The sequence below is a fragment of the Diabrotica undecimpunctata genome, chromosome 9, assembly GCF_040954645.1.
Source record: "Diabrotica undecimpunctata isolate CICGRU chromosome 9, icDiaUnde3, whole genome shotgun sequence".
In the NCBI taxonomy this organism is placed as follows: domain Eukaryota; kingdom Metazoa; phylum Arthropoda; class Insecta; order Coleoptera; family Chrysomelidae; genus Diabrotica; species Diabrotica undecimpunctata.
This window is the reverse complement of record NC_092811.1, coordinates 83,331,111-83,348,165: the sequence shown is the minus strand read 5'-3', so window position 1 is coordinate 83,348,165 and position 17,055 is coordinate 83,331,111. Positions and strand designations below refer to the sequence as shown.

Genomic DNA, 17,055 nt, shown 5'->3' with positions numbered 1-17,055 from the left:
GAAAACGTAGGGCATTTTGAACACTTACTGTAATTGAATTTTATTTTGTGTTCTTAGTCATTTATTTAATTTTCTTCTTGTGAGTTTTGTTTAATTACTAACTGTTTTATACCAGCATCAATTATTACTTCATAATTTTCAAATGAAAATATTCCGAAAACGGTACACAGTATCGAGTTTTACCAAGAGTACCTTTTTCGTGTAAAATTGAATGATGTTTAAGTTTACTTGAAATTTTGATTAATAATTATACTCTTAAAAAAGTTATATTGACTAATACTTAGTACGATCCGTGTAACTGGCGCCCTCTATGAGAATCAGATATAAAAACAAATTCATGGGATGTATCAGCTTCCAAAACATATTCGTATAAAATTTCATTACAATGTTGCCAGTAGTTTCGGCAAAATCGTAAAAAATACGTAAATTTTTTTTTCTTCAACGCCCTGTATCTTGAAAACGGATGGCGTTACAAAAATTTTTTACTAAGCAACCCCCAATTATTTTTCAGTTTTTTACCTACCCTAGAGACGGGGTTACCTTTTTTTGAAACACCCTGTATAATAGTAGAAATATCAATTTTTATACTGCTTATTCGACATAGATAATTTATTGTTGTTTTTTGTCGATAACAAATATTAAAATATGATGTCCATTACAATGGACTACAGGTCAATATTAATATTTTTGTTTTAGGTTTTAATCCGGATAATCCAAAAGACCACGAGATTCTAAGGTCCTTTTTAGATGATGACGATGAATTTGAACAATTAGCTAATAATGTTTTATCTCAAATTGAAGATCAATCAGACATAGACGTCTGTAATAAAGAAATTGATGCGGAAATTGCTGGTTTGTCTATCGGTGATGCTCCAGGCTCTTCTCATGAATTATCTAATGTAGGTAAAAAATATTAATGAATACTAAACAACATTCTAACCTTTGGTATTTTTAGGAGGTGCAATTAATACATAACCTTGTTGATACTTTACAGAAGAATTTAATCATTAAAATAAACCATTTACCTGAGTATGACAATAAAAAGGAAGCATCCAGATGCAAAAATGTTGGGTGTAAAGGGAAAACACATGTTTTTTGTCAAAAATGTAATGTACATTTATGTTTTGTAAAGAACAAACATTGTTTCAAATATTTTCATTTAAATTAACTCAACATTTGCTTAATACAAATATACTATATTTAATATAAATATCGTTTGTGTTTATTTTCCTAAATTCGTATTATAGTCCCAATGTCCATTGCAATACACATTCTGTCAAACGACTACCTGTTAAACAAAAATGTCAAAAATATGATTTTAGCCTTTTACAATCTTCCATTACGAAGATTCAATAGAAACATATTTTTTTTTTCTGTAGAGAAAAAGTCAGGTCTGAAAGGGTTAACATGTGCAAAAAGTATTCTATCAGCAATTCTCATTCTAAATATTGGTGATATCTGAAAACTCATGATATCAAATAAAGTGCCAAACATTAGCATACTATGTAACAATAAAACACTGAAAACTTTGTTTTCAAGAGTTCCACAAGATTTATTTAAAATCTTATCACTACAGCTGTTTTATCTCTTGAGAAAGGCACTATGCCGAAACAGCTGTGGTGATAAGATTTTATAATAAATTTTGTGGAAGTCTTGAAAGTTGTTCAGTGTTTTATTATTACATAAAATGAATTTCCATCAAGTAACGGTTAAATCCATCACTTATTAGCATACTAAATTATCACTTATTTAGGAATGCAAATGGGAACGTCTTGAGTCCAAAAGATCCTTAATAGAGTAAGGATAAGTAACCATGGGCTCAGAACACATCTATGGACAGTCAAGGAAAGCAAACCTTCTCGAGAAGAGCTCCATAAACTCAATATGTCACCCTTTTTCGGAGTGGGAACGCTGGTTAGAAGAGTGGAACAACAAGGCACTTATATTGTCCTCCTGCAGCCCTAGAGGATAAGCGATAAGACTTTGCTGACTTATCAACCAAACACGTTAAGCTTTTATACCCACCTAAAGCTATAAAGCCCAGGTTGTGCATAATTCATAGTAACAGAGTAGATTGTACACTACACTAAGCCCGGTGCTCTCCACCGATGATATTGTTACAGGTATTCTTACTATAGCCACGGAAGTAGGAGAGAAGAAACTGGTGGTGTGTTCATTCTACTTTCCGGGTGATGAAGCTCTAGGTCCACCAAGCATTATAAGCGATATAGTTGCATATTGCCTAGGTAAAGGATTACAGCTAATTATAGGATATTATGCCAACGCATGCAGAACAAACATTACCGCAGGGAGTGAGTCTATTTTTAATTTCATCTTATCTGAGAGTTTAATTATATTCAATATAGGAAACAAACCAATTTGTGTCACTAAGGCACGCAAAGAAGTATTATATTTAACACTCACCACGAGCAAAGTAAGTGATATTATAACAAATTGATATGTGTCTGATGAATCCTCATGTTCGGATCACAGACATATACGATTTGACCTCAATTTATTTCCATCAGAAATTAAATACAGAAATCGTAGAGATATAAACTGGGTAGGATTAGAGAATCTCTCAGTAGAAATCTCAGGGAAAGTACGACCTTGTTTAAAGGCGTAGAGGCTACAAAGTCGGAAGCAGAAACGCTGAGCGAAGCTATAATGAAGGCTTACCATGAAAACTGTCAGGAAAAAAACAAGGAAGAATACGGGCTGTAATACAGTATGGTGAAACAACGGGCAGAAATCCGAAGCCTATTTAACAAAGCTAAAAGCAACCAAGATTGTAGCAACCTGCCTACAGGTATAAGCTAACGGTATACAATAAAAAAATGCGTAAAACCAAAAGGAATTCATGACGAGAGTTTTGCGAGGAGATTACAGATATTCCGGCCTGCTCTCGAGTCCATACAGTTGTCCATAAATGGCAAATTTACGGAGACCAAAGAGAACTCTTAAACACTCACTTTCTGGCCTCAACAATACTGAATGATGCAGATAGGCGAACCAACATAGGCCAAAGGCCGACTAGACCAAGTTCTATAGAATGGAATATAGAAACTGCAATCACAAAATCAAGCAGAATTAGATAGGCTATTAATAAATTTCAGCCACATAAGTCTCCAGGCACAGATGGCATATCCAATACTGTTGCAGATTGGATTAGAGGTCATATACTTGCCCAAGGTAGGTAAAGTATCAGACCTAACAACAAAATTATATAGACCAATAAGCCTATCGTCTTTTCTATTAAAAACGCTGAAAAAGACTTCTGCATAGGTGCATAAAAGACGAAGCGCTAAAAGAAAATCATCTAAGCAATCGTCAATATGCATACCTACCTGGTAAATCTATCATCTAATGGTGTAGGAATTCACCAAGCAAAGACAAGTGAAACAGTTCATTATAGAACATTCGCCAAAATTTACAGCAGACCTAATAAGCAAAGACAGGAAAACAGTCAAAGCCATAGTAGGTCTGTTAACAGGGCACTGTACCCTTAAAATTTGTTTAAATTTAATGAAACATTTTTAATAGTAGTTTTAGGATGTAATAAACTGAATTATAATTATTTTTATTGTATTGTTACGATAAATATACTGGCCTAACTTTTATGACTAATTATTCTGTTTTATTGTAGAAATTTCGGTGGAAGTCTAGATTCAAATTATGGTGAATTCTCCAACTTGATGTTCTCGACTATTCCAGTATATCAGGATTTCGTATATAAATACAACATTTTTATATGGAGGGCCAGTTAATACTCAAGACCCGCGCTCGCGAATTTGTACGTACGGATATAATAAATTATTGTCAGATAAGTTAATATAAATAAAGAAATAAATTAAATCCGTAAGTGTTATAAATATTGAACCTTTTAATAAATTCACAACAAATGGTGTCAGAGTGAGATCGAACATAAATTAGACTTATAATAATAATACAAGTGAATATTTGTAAATTGTGAAAATGACGACGATTTATGAGCTGACAGTGACTAATTTAAGAAGACATCTCGAAGACAGAGAATTAGCTTCTACCGGAAAAAAGGCTGAGTTAGTCCAACGACTAAAGAACGCTTTGCTAGAAGAAGGACTAGATCCAGAGACTTATATATTTGAAGATGCTGTTATCTCGTCGATTTCGAAATTAGAAAACAAAGTTTCTGACGATATTTCGAAAGTTTCTTCTGATGTAGCCAAAGTTTCTGGTGATGTAGCCAAAGTTTCTGGTGATGTAGCCAAAGTTTCTGGTGACATCGCCTCATTAGAAAACAAAGTTTCTAACGAGATTTCTTCGCTGGAAAGCAAAGTCTCTGCTAACATCTCTTCGGAAATCTCTAAAGTCACTTCTGAGATGTCTGCCCTGGACGATAGAATATCTTCATTAAAAAACCAAGTTGCTGCCGATATGTTAGCCTTCGAAGAAAAGATATGGAAAGAGATGGAAAAGAAGATGGAGGAAACAGGGACAGCAGAGAGAGGTAACAATCCGATTACAGTGGAGATAAAAGAAGACGAGACGAAATGTAAGTTGGAGACACGGCCGAAATTTGAAGGAAGTGGAGGTTCTATTCATGTTAAAGTCCCAACTTTCGACGGAAAATCATCATGGAACAACTACATGAAACAGTTCGAATCAGCCGCAAGAGCAAATGGATGGTCTGAAAAAGAAAAGGCGGTAAACCTGACTATCGCTCTTCGAGGAGATGCCTTAGATGTGCTTCAGACCATAGCAGTAGAGGAGACCGATGATTTCGAACAACTGAAGAAGAGGTTAAATATGCGATATGGCCACGAACATTTGGAGCATGTATATCAGTCGCAGCTTAAAAATCGTAGACAGAAGAAAGATGAGGCTCTTCAAGAATATGAGGTAGATATTGCCAGACTAGTACGATATGCTTATCCAACAGCTCCCGAAGACATGATGGAAAAATTGGCCGTTCAAACGTTTATTGATGGTCTTCGTGATCATGAAATGCAGAGAACACTACGATTAGCTCGTCACAAGACGCTGGTTGATGTCTTATCCGCCGCCCTCGAATACGAGTCAGCTACGCAGGCCTCTGGTGGGTACAGTAAAGTTAGGACTGTAGAAGAGGAAGGAGATGAAGATAAACTTGACCAGCTCGTTAACATGATGAAAAGCATGACATGCAAGAAAAAGAAGACCATAAAATCAAGAAACTCACCATCAGGAAAACCAGAACGAGTCAACCTTAGGGAGGCAGCTTCGACCCGGAACTCTTCCAAAGACCCTCTCATACTAATAGCTTCTTTGAAATGTCGTGAAGATAGTGTATATGTAGATGGAGACATAAATGGTAAAAAGCATACGTTGTTGGTGGATACCGGAGCGACCAGAACCATTATACGCCCGACAGTTATAAACAGCCGAAAGAAACTGTTACCAACGAGGTTGCGACTTCGGACCGCTACAGGTGAAAATGCCAACATTCATGGAGAAATCCAGGTACAATTGGGAATTGGAGCAGAAAAGTTCGTCCATACTGTTATAGTTGCTGACATCGAAGAGGATGTTATATTAGGAATGGACGTAATGAATATGCATGGATTCCAATTGGATTTTAAGAATAAGGTAATCAAAGTTGGCAACGAGGAGGTATTTCTCCATCCACATAATGATAACACTGTGCAAGCAGCCATTACAGAAGATACAGTCGTGCCTGCGAGAAGCGAAACGATCATAGTAGCGCGGCTACAGGGATTTGTGGACGAAGGGAGACCTGTTATGATGGAGCCTTGGAACCACGACGATGAGGTTGGCCGTGGAATCATAATTGGAAAGGAATTGGTGACTTCGGCTAAGGAAATTCCTGTGAGACTTATCAATGTCAACGACTACCCAGTGACCATAAAGAAAGAGACAAAAGTAGGAACTTGTGTACCTGTGACATCCATAATCCGTCAGGCGACAACATCTGATAATTCCAACGATAAATTCGACCAAATGGTTGCAGTTGCAGGACAGTCTCTAAATCAGATGGAGAAAAGGAAATTAAGGGAATTTCTTCGGCAGTATCGTGATATTTTCGTACCGAAAGGAGGAAAGACGGGAAGAACTACGGTTGTTAAGCATAAAATTGATACTGGTAATGCTAAGCCAATTCGTCAAACAGCTCGACGATTACCACAGGCGAAAAGAGAGGAAGCTGAAACGATTGTTCAGGAAATGAAGAAAGACGGGGTGATAGAACCTTCTACGAGCCCATGGGTCTCTCCGGTGGTCCTGGTTAAGAAGAAAGACGGAACGACGAGGTTCTGTGTGGATTACCGTTTGCTGAACAACGTTACCAAGAAAGATAGTTATCCTCTGCCTCGGATCGATGACACATTGGACACATTGGCTGGAAGTAAATTGTTTTCTACTTTGGATTTGAAGTCTGGATACTGGCAGGTAGAAATGGACCCAGTAGATAAAGAAAAGACAGCCTTCACCACAGGATCTGGATTGTGGCAATTCAACGTTATGCCATTTGGACTCTGTAATGCTCCTGCGACATTTGAGAGGCTTATGGAAAATGTGTTGAGAGGGTTATCTTGGAAAACATGCCTGGTTTATTTAGATGACATAATCGTCTTGGGGGAGACATTCGAAGATCATTTGAGGAATTTAGAAAACGTTTTTAATCGACTTAAAGCTGCCCAATTGATGCTAAACCCCAAGAAGTGCCAGCTATTTCAAGGTAAAGTCAATTATCTGGGTCATATAGTCAGTAAAGAAGGAGTGGCCGTGGATAAGGGAAAAATCGATTCCATTAAGGAATGGCCCAAACCAACTGACAAACATCAAGTGAGAAGTTTTCTTGGACTATGTACTTACTACCGGAGGTTTATTAAGAAGTTTGCAGATATCGCTAAGCCATTAACGCGACTTACAGAGGAATCAAGAGAATACCGCTGGGATATAGACTGCCAAAATGCCTTTCAAACGTTGAAAAAGCATTTAATAACAGCACCAATTTTGGGGTATCCACTGCCAGAAGGAGAGTTCATCTTAGATACGGATGCAAGTAATGTGGGAATTGGAGGAGTGCTGTCTCAGATTCAAGGAGGACAGGAACGAGTCCTCGGATATTTTAGTAAAGTTCTTTCAAAACCTGAGCGGAATTATTGCGTCACGAGAAGAGAACTTCTGGCAGTAGTGAAATCAGTAGAGCACTTCTATCAATACCTCTATGGAAGAAAGTTTCTAATCCGAACCGACCATGCCGCCCTTAAGTGGTTGATGCAGTTTAAGAATCCAGAGGGTCAGATAGCCAGGTGGATCGAACGACTCCAAGAATACGATTTTAAGATTGAGCACCGGGCCGGAGTTAGCCACAGAAACGCTGATTCTCTTTCCAGAAGGCCATGCTCAGCAGAGTGTTCCCACTGCAACAAAACGGAATCCAAGGAAGCAGCAGTGCTAAGAACGACGATTGTCAACGACGACTGGACGCCTACTAAGATCAGGGAAGAACAAGAGAGAGATCCAGTTATACAGAAAATCCGAAAATGGAAAGAGGAAAACCGTCGACCACCTTGGCAGGAAATATCAAACCTATGCTCAGTAGTTAAGACGTATTGGGCCCAGTGGGACTCATTTATCATCGAAGATGGCTTGCTTAAACGAGTCCTGGAAAATGATGACGGTGCAGAGAAAAGAAGACAGTTGGTGATCCCAAAGAGCAGAATAGCCGAAGTACTTCGTCAGTTACACGACAGTCCATCGGGAGGGCATTTTGGTGTAAGGAAAACCCTTCAGCGAATTCGGGAACGGTTTTATTGGATGAACAGTTCCGACGACGTAAAAGACTGGTGTAAGAAATGTACTATTTGTGCTACGAGTAACGGGCCTCACCGGAAAAGGAGAGCTCCTATGAGACAATATAATGTTGGAAGCCCGTTTGAAAGAATAGCTTTGGACATCGCTGGGCCATTTCCAGAAAGTGAAAATGGAGGCAAGTACATGCTGGTAGTAATGGATTACTTCAGTAAGTGGGTCGAGATTTACGCACTTCCAGACCAGAAGGCCGCCACCGTTGCAGATAAGTTGATCCAAGAATATATCAGCCGATTTGGAGTGCCTTTGGAGATCCATAGTGACCAAGGCAGGAACTTCGAAAGCGATCTATTCCAAGGAATATGTGATAGACTAGGCATGAAGAAAACAAGAACTACAGCATATCATCCGCAATCTGATGGTATGGTAGAACGGATGAATAGGACAGTTGGCAAATATTTGACAAAGATGGTGTCCGATCATCAGCGAGACTGGGACCAATACCTTCCGTTCTTCACAATGGCCTACAGATCTGCTGTTAACGAATCAACAGGCCAGACACCAGCGAAAGTCCTATTCGGACTACCTTGTGATCTAGAGTTTGGGTGTCGACCTGGAGAAGATGTAGCAGGTGAAGATTATGTGATCGAATTACGAAGAAGAATGGACGATGTACATGAGTTGGTCCGTTCCCACCTTCAGATCGCTAGCGACCGAATGAAGAAACGGTACGATACACAAGCCGAAAAGGGTTGCTTTAAGAAGAACGACAAAGTATGGCTGTATAATCCCAAGAAGCGAAAAGGTTGTTCTCCCAAATTGCAGCAGTTTTGGGAAGGTCCATACCTCATTATGGAGAAGATCAACGATGTCATCTACCGAATAAGCAAGATTCCGAAGGGAAAGCCGATGATAGTACATCATAACCGGCTGGCGTCTTTCGAAGGTGACCACGACGTAGATGAAGAAGTGGAAGTAAACCAAGTCCACGATGTGTCTGACCTCACGTTTGAGGAATTCATGGGTGCCTATGGAGGTACCGGTAAAGCGAGACATGGTGTTACCACTGAAGAAAAGCAAGATCTACTCGCGCTCCCCGATGACTACTCGCTGGCCCTCACCATCCCGGCCAGTATCAAAGACGCACCAGGGTTGGCATCCGTCTTTCGAAGGAAGTTTGGTCGAGTTGCAGAACTTCAATGCCAGGTGCCAGCTCCCGGTAAAACCTTGAAACTCCAAGATGCATCACGTTACCTTTTCTACCTGGTAACAAAAGACACTGCCCGTGACCAACCTACCTACCGAGATGTATGGGAAGCCTTACTTCAATTGAGAGAGCACGTACTAGAGTCCGACGTGCAAAAGTTAGCCATGCCAAAGTTGGAGTGCCGCCAATTAGATTGGAGGGTTATCCGAAATATGGTGGAGGAGATCTTTAAAGACACCGAAGTCCAGGTGTTAGTCTGTTGCAATCCGCATAGTTACTGGTGCGGAGAGAAAACCGTCCCTTGTCATTTTTATACAACTGGAAGTTGTAAAAGAGGGTCCAGTTGCCGATACCAGCATACAGTTCCGGTTCCAGTCCCGACAAGGTTCCAGGAGGAACCATCTTTTAAGAGGGGGGCAATGTTACGATAAATATACTGGCCTAACTTTTATGACTAATTATTCTGTTTTATTGTAGAAATTTCGGTGGAAGTCTAGATTCAAATTATGGTGAATTCTCCAACTTGATGTTCTCGACTATTCCAGTATATCAGGATTTCGTATATAAATACAACATTTTTATATGGAGGGCCAGTTAATACTCAAGACCCGCGCTCGCGAATTTGTACGTACGGATATAATAAATTATTGTCAGATAAGTTAATATAAATAAAGAAATAAATTAAATCCGTAAGTGTTATAAATATTGAACCTTTTAATAAATTCACAACAGTATTACATTTCCATTATCCTTTAAATAAAAAATTATAAATAGCAGACAAATTTGATGAGTTTAGATTTACAGATTTATTAATAAAAGTTTCATCTCAGCTCTTCTTGATCATTTACTGGATTTTTTTTGAGCAATGTTCGTTATAAACTATATTCGTTATATATATATATGTTCGTTATAATTGTTGAATCAACAGGTTTTATTTTACTGATATATAAATAGAACACTAATGCTTATTGTTATGAAAATGTGCAGCATTTGACTATACAGTTGAATATGAATATGTGCACAAGTCGTATTTTTGAAATGAAACTATCTCTCGGGATAATATTTTGCTCGGGCCGGGCCGAAATCCTATTTAGCGTGACTCTAGAAATCGAGACGCTTGTAGTAACCTTGCGGTATACCGTAATTATACAGAATATAGACACATATACACTCACTATAATTTTATATATTTTCTAAGAACAACTCGAGATAGACTGGGCTAATTATGATTTTAAAATACTGTATGAAATAAAACAAATAAAATTTAATGAAATTAAATAAGATTAAATATAAACAAAATAAAAAAGTAAAATAAAATTACATAAACTTAATAACATAGAATTATAAAAAATTGTAAAATTAAATAAAATTAAATAAAAGTAAATAGAACTTAAATAAAATTACTACTTAAATTGGAATAAGCTACAATTAAAGGTTAAACTAAGTTTATTGACGTTTCAATTTCCACTTCGGAAATCTTTCTCAAAATACAAACATTAGTAAATTCACTAATTTAATAATAATTAATAATTTAATAATAATTAATAATTTAATAATAATGAATAATTTAATAATTTACTAATGTTTGTACTACTAAACTAAATAAAATTAAATAAAGTTAAGCAAAATTAGGTAAAATTGAGTAAAATTAAATCAAATAAATAAAATTTTGTAAAATTCAAAATTAAATTAAATAAAAATTAAAAAATTATATAAACTTAAAAATATATAAAATAAAAATAAAATTATACAAAAATAAATAAAATGTAATCAGATAAAATTAAATAAAATAGAAGTAAATGAAATAAAATTAAGTAAAATTAAATAAAATTTACTTAAATAAAATTATAAAAAACTAAGTATAAAAAAATATAAAATTAAATAAAATTAAATTAAATTAAGCAAAATGAAGTAGAATTAAATCAAATAAATAAAATTTGATATAATTTAAAAAAATTAAATAATATTAAATAAAACTAAGTAAAATTAAATAAAATTAAACTAAATTAAATAAAGTTTAAATAAAATTAAATTAAATAAAATTATAAAAACAAATAAAATTATAAAAAATAAAAGAAAATTAAAAAAAATTTAAAAAAAAAATAAAAAAATTAATCAGATAAAATTAAATAAAAGTTAATAAAAAGAAATAAAATGACATAAAATTAAATAAGATTAAATAAAATAAAATAAAATAAAAATAAAATTAATTAAAGTAAACAAAAGCATATTTTAGGAATTTTATATTTGTTTATAGATAAGTATTTACAAATAGAAAGGGTTCAATGAAAATTAATTGTTAGAAATCAAAGATGAGTGACATTTAACTTGAAGTATTCATTTCATTTCATTTTATTAAGATCATTTCATTTTATTTTATTAAGATCATTTCATTTTATTTTATTAAGATCATTTCATTTTATTAAGATCTTCGGGGCATTTAATTTAATTTACTTAATTTAATCATTTGTTTAACAATAATTATTTATTCATTATTTAATACTTAGTTTTAGTATGTACTTGTATTATGGTTAGCATATTTTATTTTTGTTAAATTTTGTAAAATGGTGACACCCCGTAAATAAATAAATAAAAATAAATAAAAAAGATATAAATTTGTCTGAAACCAGAACTCTACCATTCTCCAATAATCTCTATTGGACCCACATACTCCCACATGATGATATTTCCCTCACCAAATTTAACAAGGAAGATACCAGTATTAGTACATTAAGAATTCTTTTTCTAGAACTCATAAACAAAAATAAATATAACATAGTTCTTTACACTGAAGCGTCAAAGACTGAAAGTGGTGTTGGATATTCTGTAACCACTGTACAACAGCCTATCGAACTCTCTAAAATTTCGCCTTGGTGTAGTATCCACACTGGAGAACTACTAGATATTTCACATGCTTTCAAATATGCCCAACAATATCCAAATACACACATAGCCATATGCTCTGATTCACTTTCCTCTATACACTCCATTAATGCTATATTCACCAACCATCCTATAGTCCAAGATATTCATGACACATATCAGCTTCTTATAAACCAAAATACTACTGTCATTGTCGCATCATCCATGGACAACATTATCAATATACAAATTTGCAACGATCTCAAAGCTAGACTGAAGAAGCTTAATTTATCCACCTGGCAGATTCACTGGAATAAAGTTACTTCAGCGCTGCATGAAATTAAACCCCCAGTGAACCTTCTTACCTAACCCAGTTTATCTCGAAAAAATATTGCAGTCATACAGAGATTTCATATAGGACATACCCATCTAACTCCAGGCTACCTGATGACATCATCTTCACAACCAAAATGTCAGCACTGCAATACGACTCTCCGAATCAGACATATACTTATTGAATGCATTTTTTATGCCAAAATACACCAACAGCCTGATATCAGTGCTAACTTCAACGAAGTCCTAAACAGCACAAACCAAATCAACAAGGTTATCAAATTCCTCAAGAAAAAGTCAACTGCTCAACAAAATATAAATGTTATGACAAGTATTTATTATTTTCTCTTTATGTTAATTTACATTATTTTGTAATTTATATGATATTACCATGCATGTTAGTTAATTTAAATTAAAAAAAAACTTATTCTTTGAGAGTACTGAGAGATGAAATCAAGGAGAGTAAAATATGTGAAAACTGTGGTTTTGGTATAGAATTTTCCTACAAAAATTGAATTTTCTTTTATAAAGAAAATCATTGTGCTGCGAAGATTTTCTTCCTTATGCCATTTTATAAATCTATGAATGATCAATAAGGAGTATTGATTTTATTTTTAAAAGATTTGGCATACGGGCTACTAATGGTATTATGACCAAACATGTAATGTTAATAGGTCAGTATCAAGCCAATTAAAAGTTTGTTAGTTTTCACAACAAAGACCTGCAAAAAAAGGCATAACGGCAGGTCATGAAAATGAAAAATTGTACCTTGGAAAAGTTGCGAAAATTTTGATTTTAAGAAAAATTCACCCTGGTTCAACTCTAAATTTCCTTTTTTTAGTTAATATGACATTTTAAGTACACAAAAAGGCATAAGAGATAAAATCAAGGTTAAATGTATTGAAATCTAAAAGCCTATATTAAAATAATATTACTTAGGTACTGATCATTATGTAAAAATTTTGAAATTTGAAAAAATAGTAGTTTGGGCGTTAATGGGTTAAAATCTCGAAATAAAGTCATTTCAGATGAAGGAGTCAATTTCATTTATAATTTTCCTAAAATAGGAAAAACCAGAAAATGTTTTTATGTTCCACTACTCTATATCCATAAAAGGTTGTGATGGACAGTATATAAAGTAAAACTGGATTAAATTTTAATACTTGTTTAATGTCTGTCCTACCTTTTATTCTTATATATAGATTTTTTGTTATTAACTTACCCATTTCATTTGTTTGTTTTTCTTCAAATAGTGTAAGTTTATTTTCATCTTCTTCTATTTCAGTCTTTAATGAGAATTCATTTAAGTCTAAATCATCAAATGATAATGAATCATGAGTACTTTTTCTATTGTGGTCCAGTTTAATTTCACTTTTAAAGTTATCTAAAAGTGCCTCATCGACCTTATTAGAATATATTTCTACTTTACAGGTATCCTCACTAAATTCTTGTTTTATTTCCATTTCATTAAACAGATTGTAAGTATTCCAACATAAATTTATTGGTTAAATATGGGTTTCCTACAACAAACCCATCAACAAACCTGCCATCAAACCTGCAAGCTGCAATAAACATAACCTGATAACCAGAAAACCAGAGAATAAGAATAACCGAACTGAACACAGAGAAGCGACAGTCCTTTGAAGTTACGTGGCCAAGGCGCCAATGACAGCTAACAACCAGAAAATTAATAGTTAGTGGGCATATCACACAATATAAATTTTTAAGAGCGTAAGCGCAAAATTTCGGGCCAATGTTTTTTAAATGCATTCATTTTTTTCGAATCCTGAAAAAACTAATAAGTATTTTTGAAAATTTTAAACGCAGAATGAAAGACTACATTATTACTGAGGGCCGAAAGTCCCTGAAAACTTCTATAATGTTTATTTTAATAAGTTACAGGTGTGAAAAAAAAGAGAAAATTTAGTGTGATTTTTAATTTCAAATATCTCATTCAAAAAAACTTTTTGTTTATTCTAAGGGACTTTCGGCCCTCAGTAATAATGTAATCTTTCATTCTGTTTAAATTTTTCAAAAATATTTGTTAGTTTTCTCATGATTCGAAAAAAATGATTGTATTTAAAAAGCATTGGCCCGAAATTTTGCGCCTACGCTCTTAAACGAAACAAAGAAATTGCTAAAAATCTTAAAATTACAACAGAACAAGACTTCAAAATTGCAAAAACATGGTTGCAAATAAACAAACTTACATTAAATTATGAAAAAACTAAATAGGGAGTCATCTACTTTTTGCTATATACAAAAGTTGTCTGCCAATTTTTAATTCGTTTCGTTTAATATGGTTTTTTAACTTAAATGTACACAAACCTAAAACGATAATCTTCTTTGGTGGTTCTTCGATATCTTCACCGTGGTCAATTGTGTTTGTCGTATTATATGAAAATATTGAAGGTACTGCGTCATGCGCCAATGTTTTTCTTCTATTTCCTTTTACAATAACATTATCTTCAAAATGCAGTTCACAAATCCTATAATTATTATAAAGTGAATCCATTTTGAATAAAAAATCTTCTCGTCTGCAAGCTTCTATCCACACTTTGGCACTACAAATTTTTAACAGAACAAATTTTAAACAAAGAACTTTTTCTGTATTTATAAATAATACTTTATTACTTACAACTATAAGAGTATTAGTATATTCTAAGTATATTATAAGTAATGAAATATTTAACTTTTGTCAATATCTAATCTTAATAAATTTACAGTTTTCTCCTGACTAAGTCACAAAAATGTCACTAAATATTGAGATATACAACAAATAAAGTTTTAATATTTTTTATTTGTAATTCCCATTTAAAACTCCTAAATATTTTATGTACTTCGATCCATATATTTGATCTTTTTTATTTATATTTAACGAATTAAAAATTGGCAGACAACTTTTGTATATAGCAAAAAGTAGATGAGTACCTATTTAGTTTTTTCATAATTTAATGTAAGTTTGTTTATTTGCAACCATGTTTTTGCAATTTTGAAGTCTTGTTCTATTGTAATTTTAAGATTTTCCCAATTATCGGTCTAATTATGTTTCCAACAATTTTTAGTTTGAGCATTTTAGTAATTTCTTTGTTTCGTTTAAGAGCGTAGGCGCAAAATTTCGGGCCAATGCTTTTTAACATTTTTTTGGAATCCTGAAAAAACTAACAAATATTTTTGAAAAATTTAAACACAGAATGAAAGATTACATTATTACCGAGGGTCGAAAGTCCCTTAGAATAAACAAAAATTTTTTTGAATGAGATATTTGAAATTAAAAATCACACTAAATTTTCTCTTTTTTTTTTTCACCCCTTTAACTTATTAAAATAAACATTATAGAAGTTTCGGGGACTTTCGGCCCTCAGTAATAATGTAGTCTTTCATTCTGCGTTTAAATTTTTCAAAAATACTTATTAGTTTTTTCAGGATTCGAAAAAAATGAATACATTTAAAAAACATTGGCCCGAAATTTTGGGCCTACGCTCTTAAATCAAATATTCTCGTCTATAAAACCCTCTATATATTTTTATTTCCTAAAAATACTATATTCGTATTGTTGTCTTCGAACGCGCTGACAACCGGCCACCATCTGTTGATTTTTTGACCTGAGCCTTCGGAGACTTGCGTCTTTCAATAAAAGAAATAGCACTGACACCAAATTTAATGTTTTCATTTTGAACTATCCCTTGGCAGACCAAAGTTTATTTTTTATAGCTCGGACAGACACGTCGGCGTCGGCTTACTGTTCGAAAGTCAAACCAATACTATTATGTAATATTTAATAATAATTACTGTCCAATATCAAATCTTCATAATTCATATCCGAAATTGGACAGTATAATTTTATCACCCAGTAGACCGAATGAATCTATTTGTTATTAAATACACACACGTAGTTAATTAGGTTACATACACATTTGGTCAATTATAAATAATAATTTGGACATCAGTCAAAAGTACTGACAAAGTTAAACAATTTACATAAATTAAATACACATATCACGCTAGGTACGCGAAAAATATTGACCCAAATAGAATTTATATAAAACTAATATCTCTTGACTAGAGAAGCATTCAATCAATATTCACTCAACGAACATATAGTCTTCAACGATCAACTTCATCAGTCTCTACTCAAAGTAATCCCGGGTCTACACCCATAGTGTACGTCTCAACAATAAACTCTGCTACTATTATTTGGTGTTTCCATTACAACAGAACGAACATCTTCACTGAGCCAACGAAGGGAATTTGTTCATGGTCCTATCGAGAAACAGAATACTTCAAGGAAGTTTGAGAGAGCCTATACAGTCCACGCCAGCAACACCCTCAGTAGCAGAGAGAGACCACTAGACCCGGGAGAACGAGAGCCATACCAAAGCCAAGAGCCACACTAGAGCCGAGAGCAGTACCAAAGCCAAGAGCCATACTAGAGCCGAGCGCAGTACCAGAGCCGAGAGCAGTACCAAAGCCGAGAGCCATACTAGAGCCGAGAGCGGTACTAGAGCCGAGAGCGGTACCAAAGCCGAGAGCCATACTAGAGCCGAGAGCGGTACCAAAGCCGAGAGCCATACTAGAGCCGAGAGCGGTACCAGAGCCGAGAGCAGTACCAAAGCCGAGAGCCATACTAGAGCCGAGAGCAGTACCAAAGCCGAGAGCCATACTAGAGCCGAGAGCAGTACCAAAGCCGAGAGCCATATTAGAGCCGAGAGCAGTACCAAAGCCGAGAGCCATACTAGAGCCGCAGAGCAGCCAAAGGACAGGACCGATTGCAGAACCCACCAGAAGCGAGGGATCCTCAACGTCTAAGAACACAAAAAACCGTAAGTTTTTGAATAATTACAAAATCTTCCAACTTT

At 34.5% G+C, this 17,055-nt stretch overlaps 1 protein-coding gene across 9 annotated transcripts in view; it reads right to left on the bottom strand.

Annotated features, from left to right (window-relative positions):
* Positions 1–13,787, bottom strand: part of LOC140450200 (uncharacterized) — a 171,466-nt gene extending 157,679 nt beyond the window's left edge. For 8 of the 9 annotated variants that reach the window (XM_072543663.1, XM_072543671.1, XM_072543672.1 and 5 more), the window contains exon 1: positions 13,419–13,787. In XM_072543663.1, coding sequence (XP_072399764.1) covers positions 13,419–13,659 — 241 coding nt within the window. In that variant the 5' untranslated portion in view covers positions 13,660–13,787. The remainder of the gene's footprint in view (positions 1–13,418) is intronic. The other variant, XM_072543669.1, reaches the window with a different exon arrangement.
* Between the last annotated feature and the right edge of the window lie 3,268 nt (positions 13,788–17,055).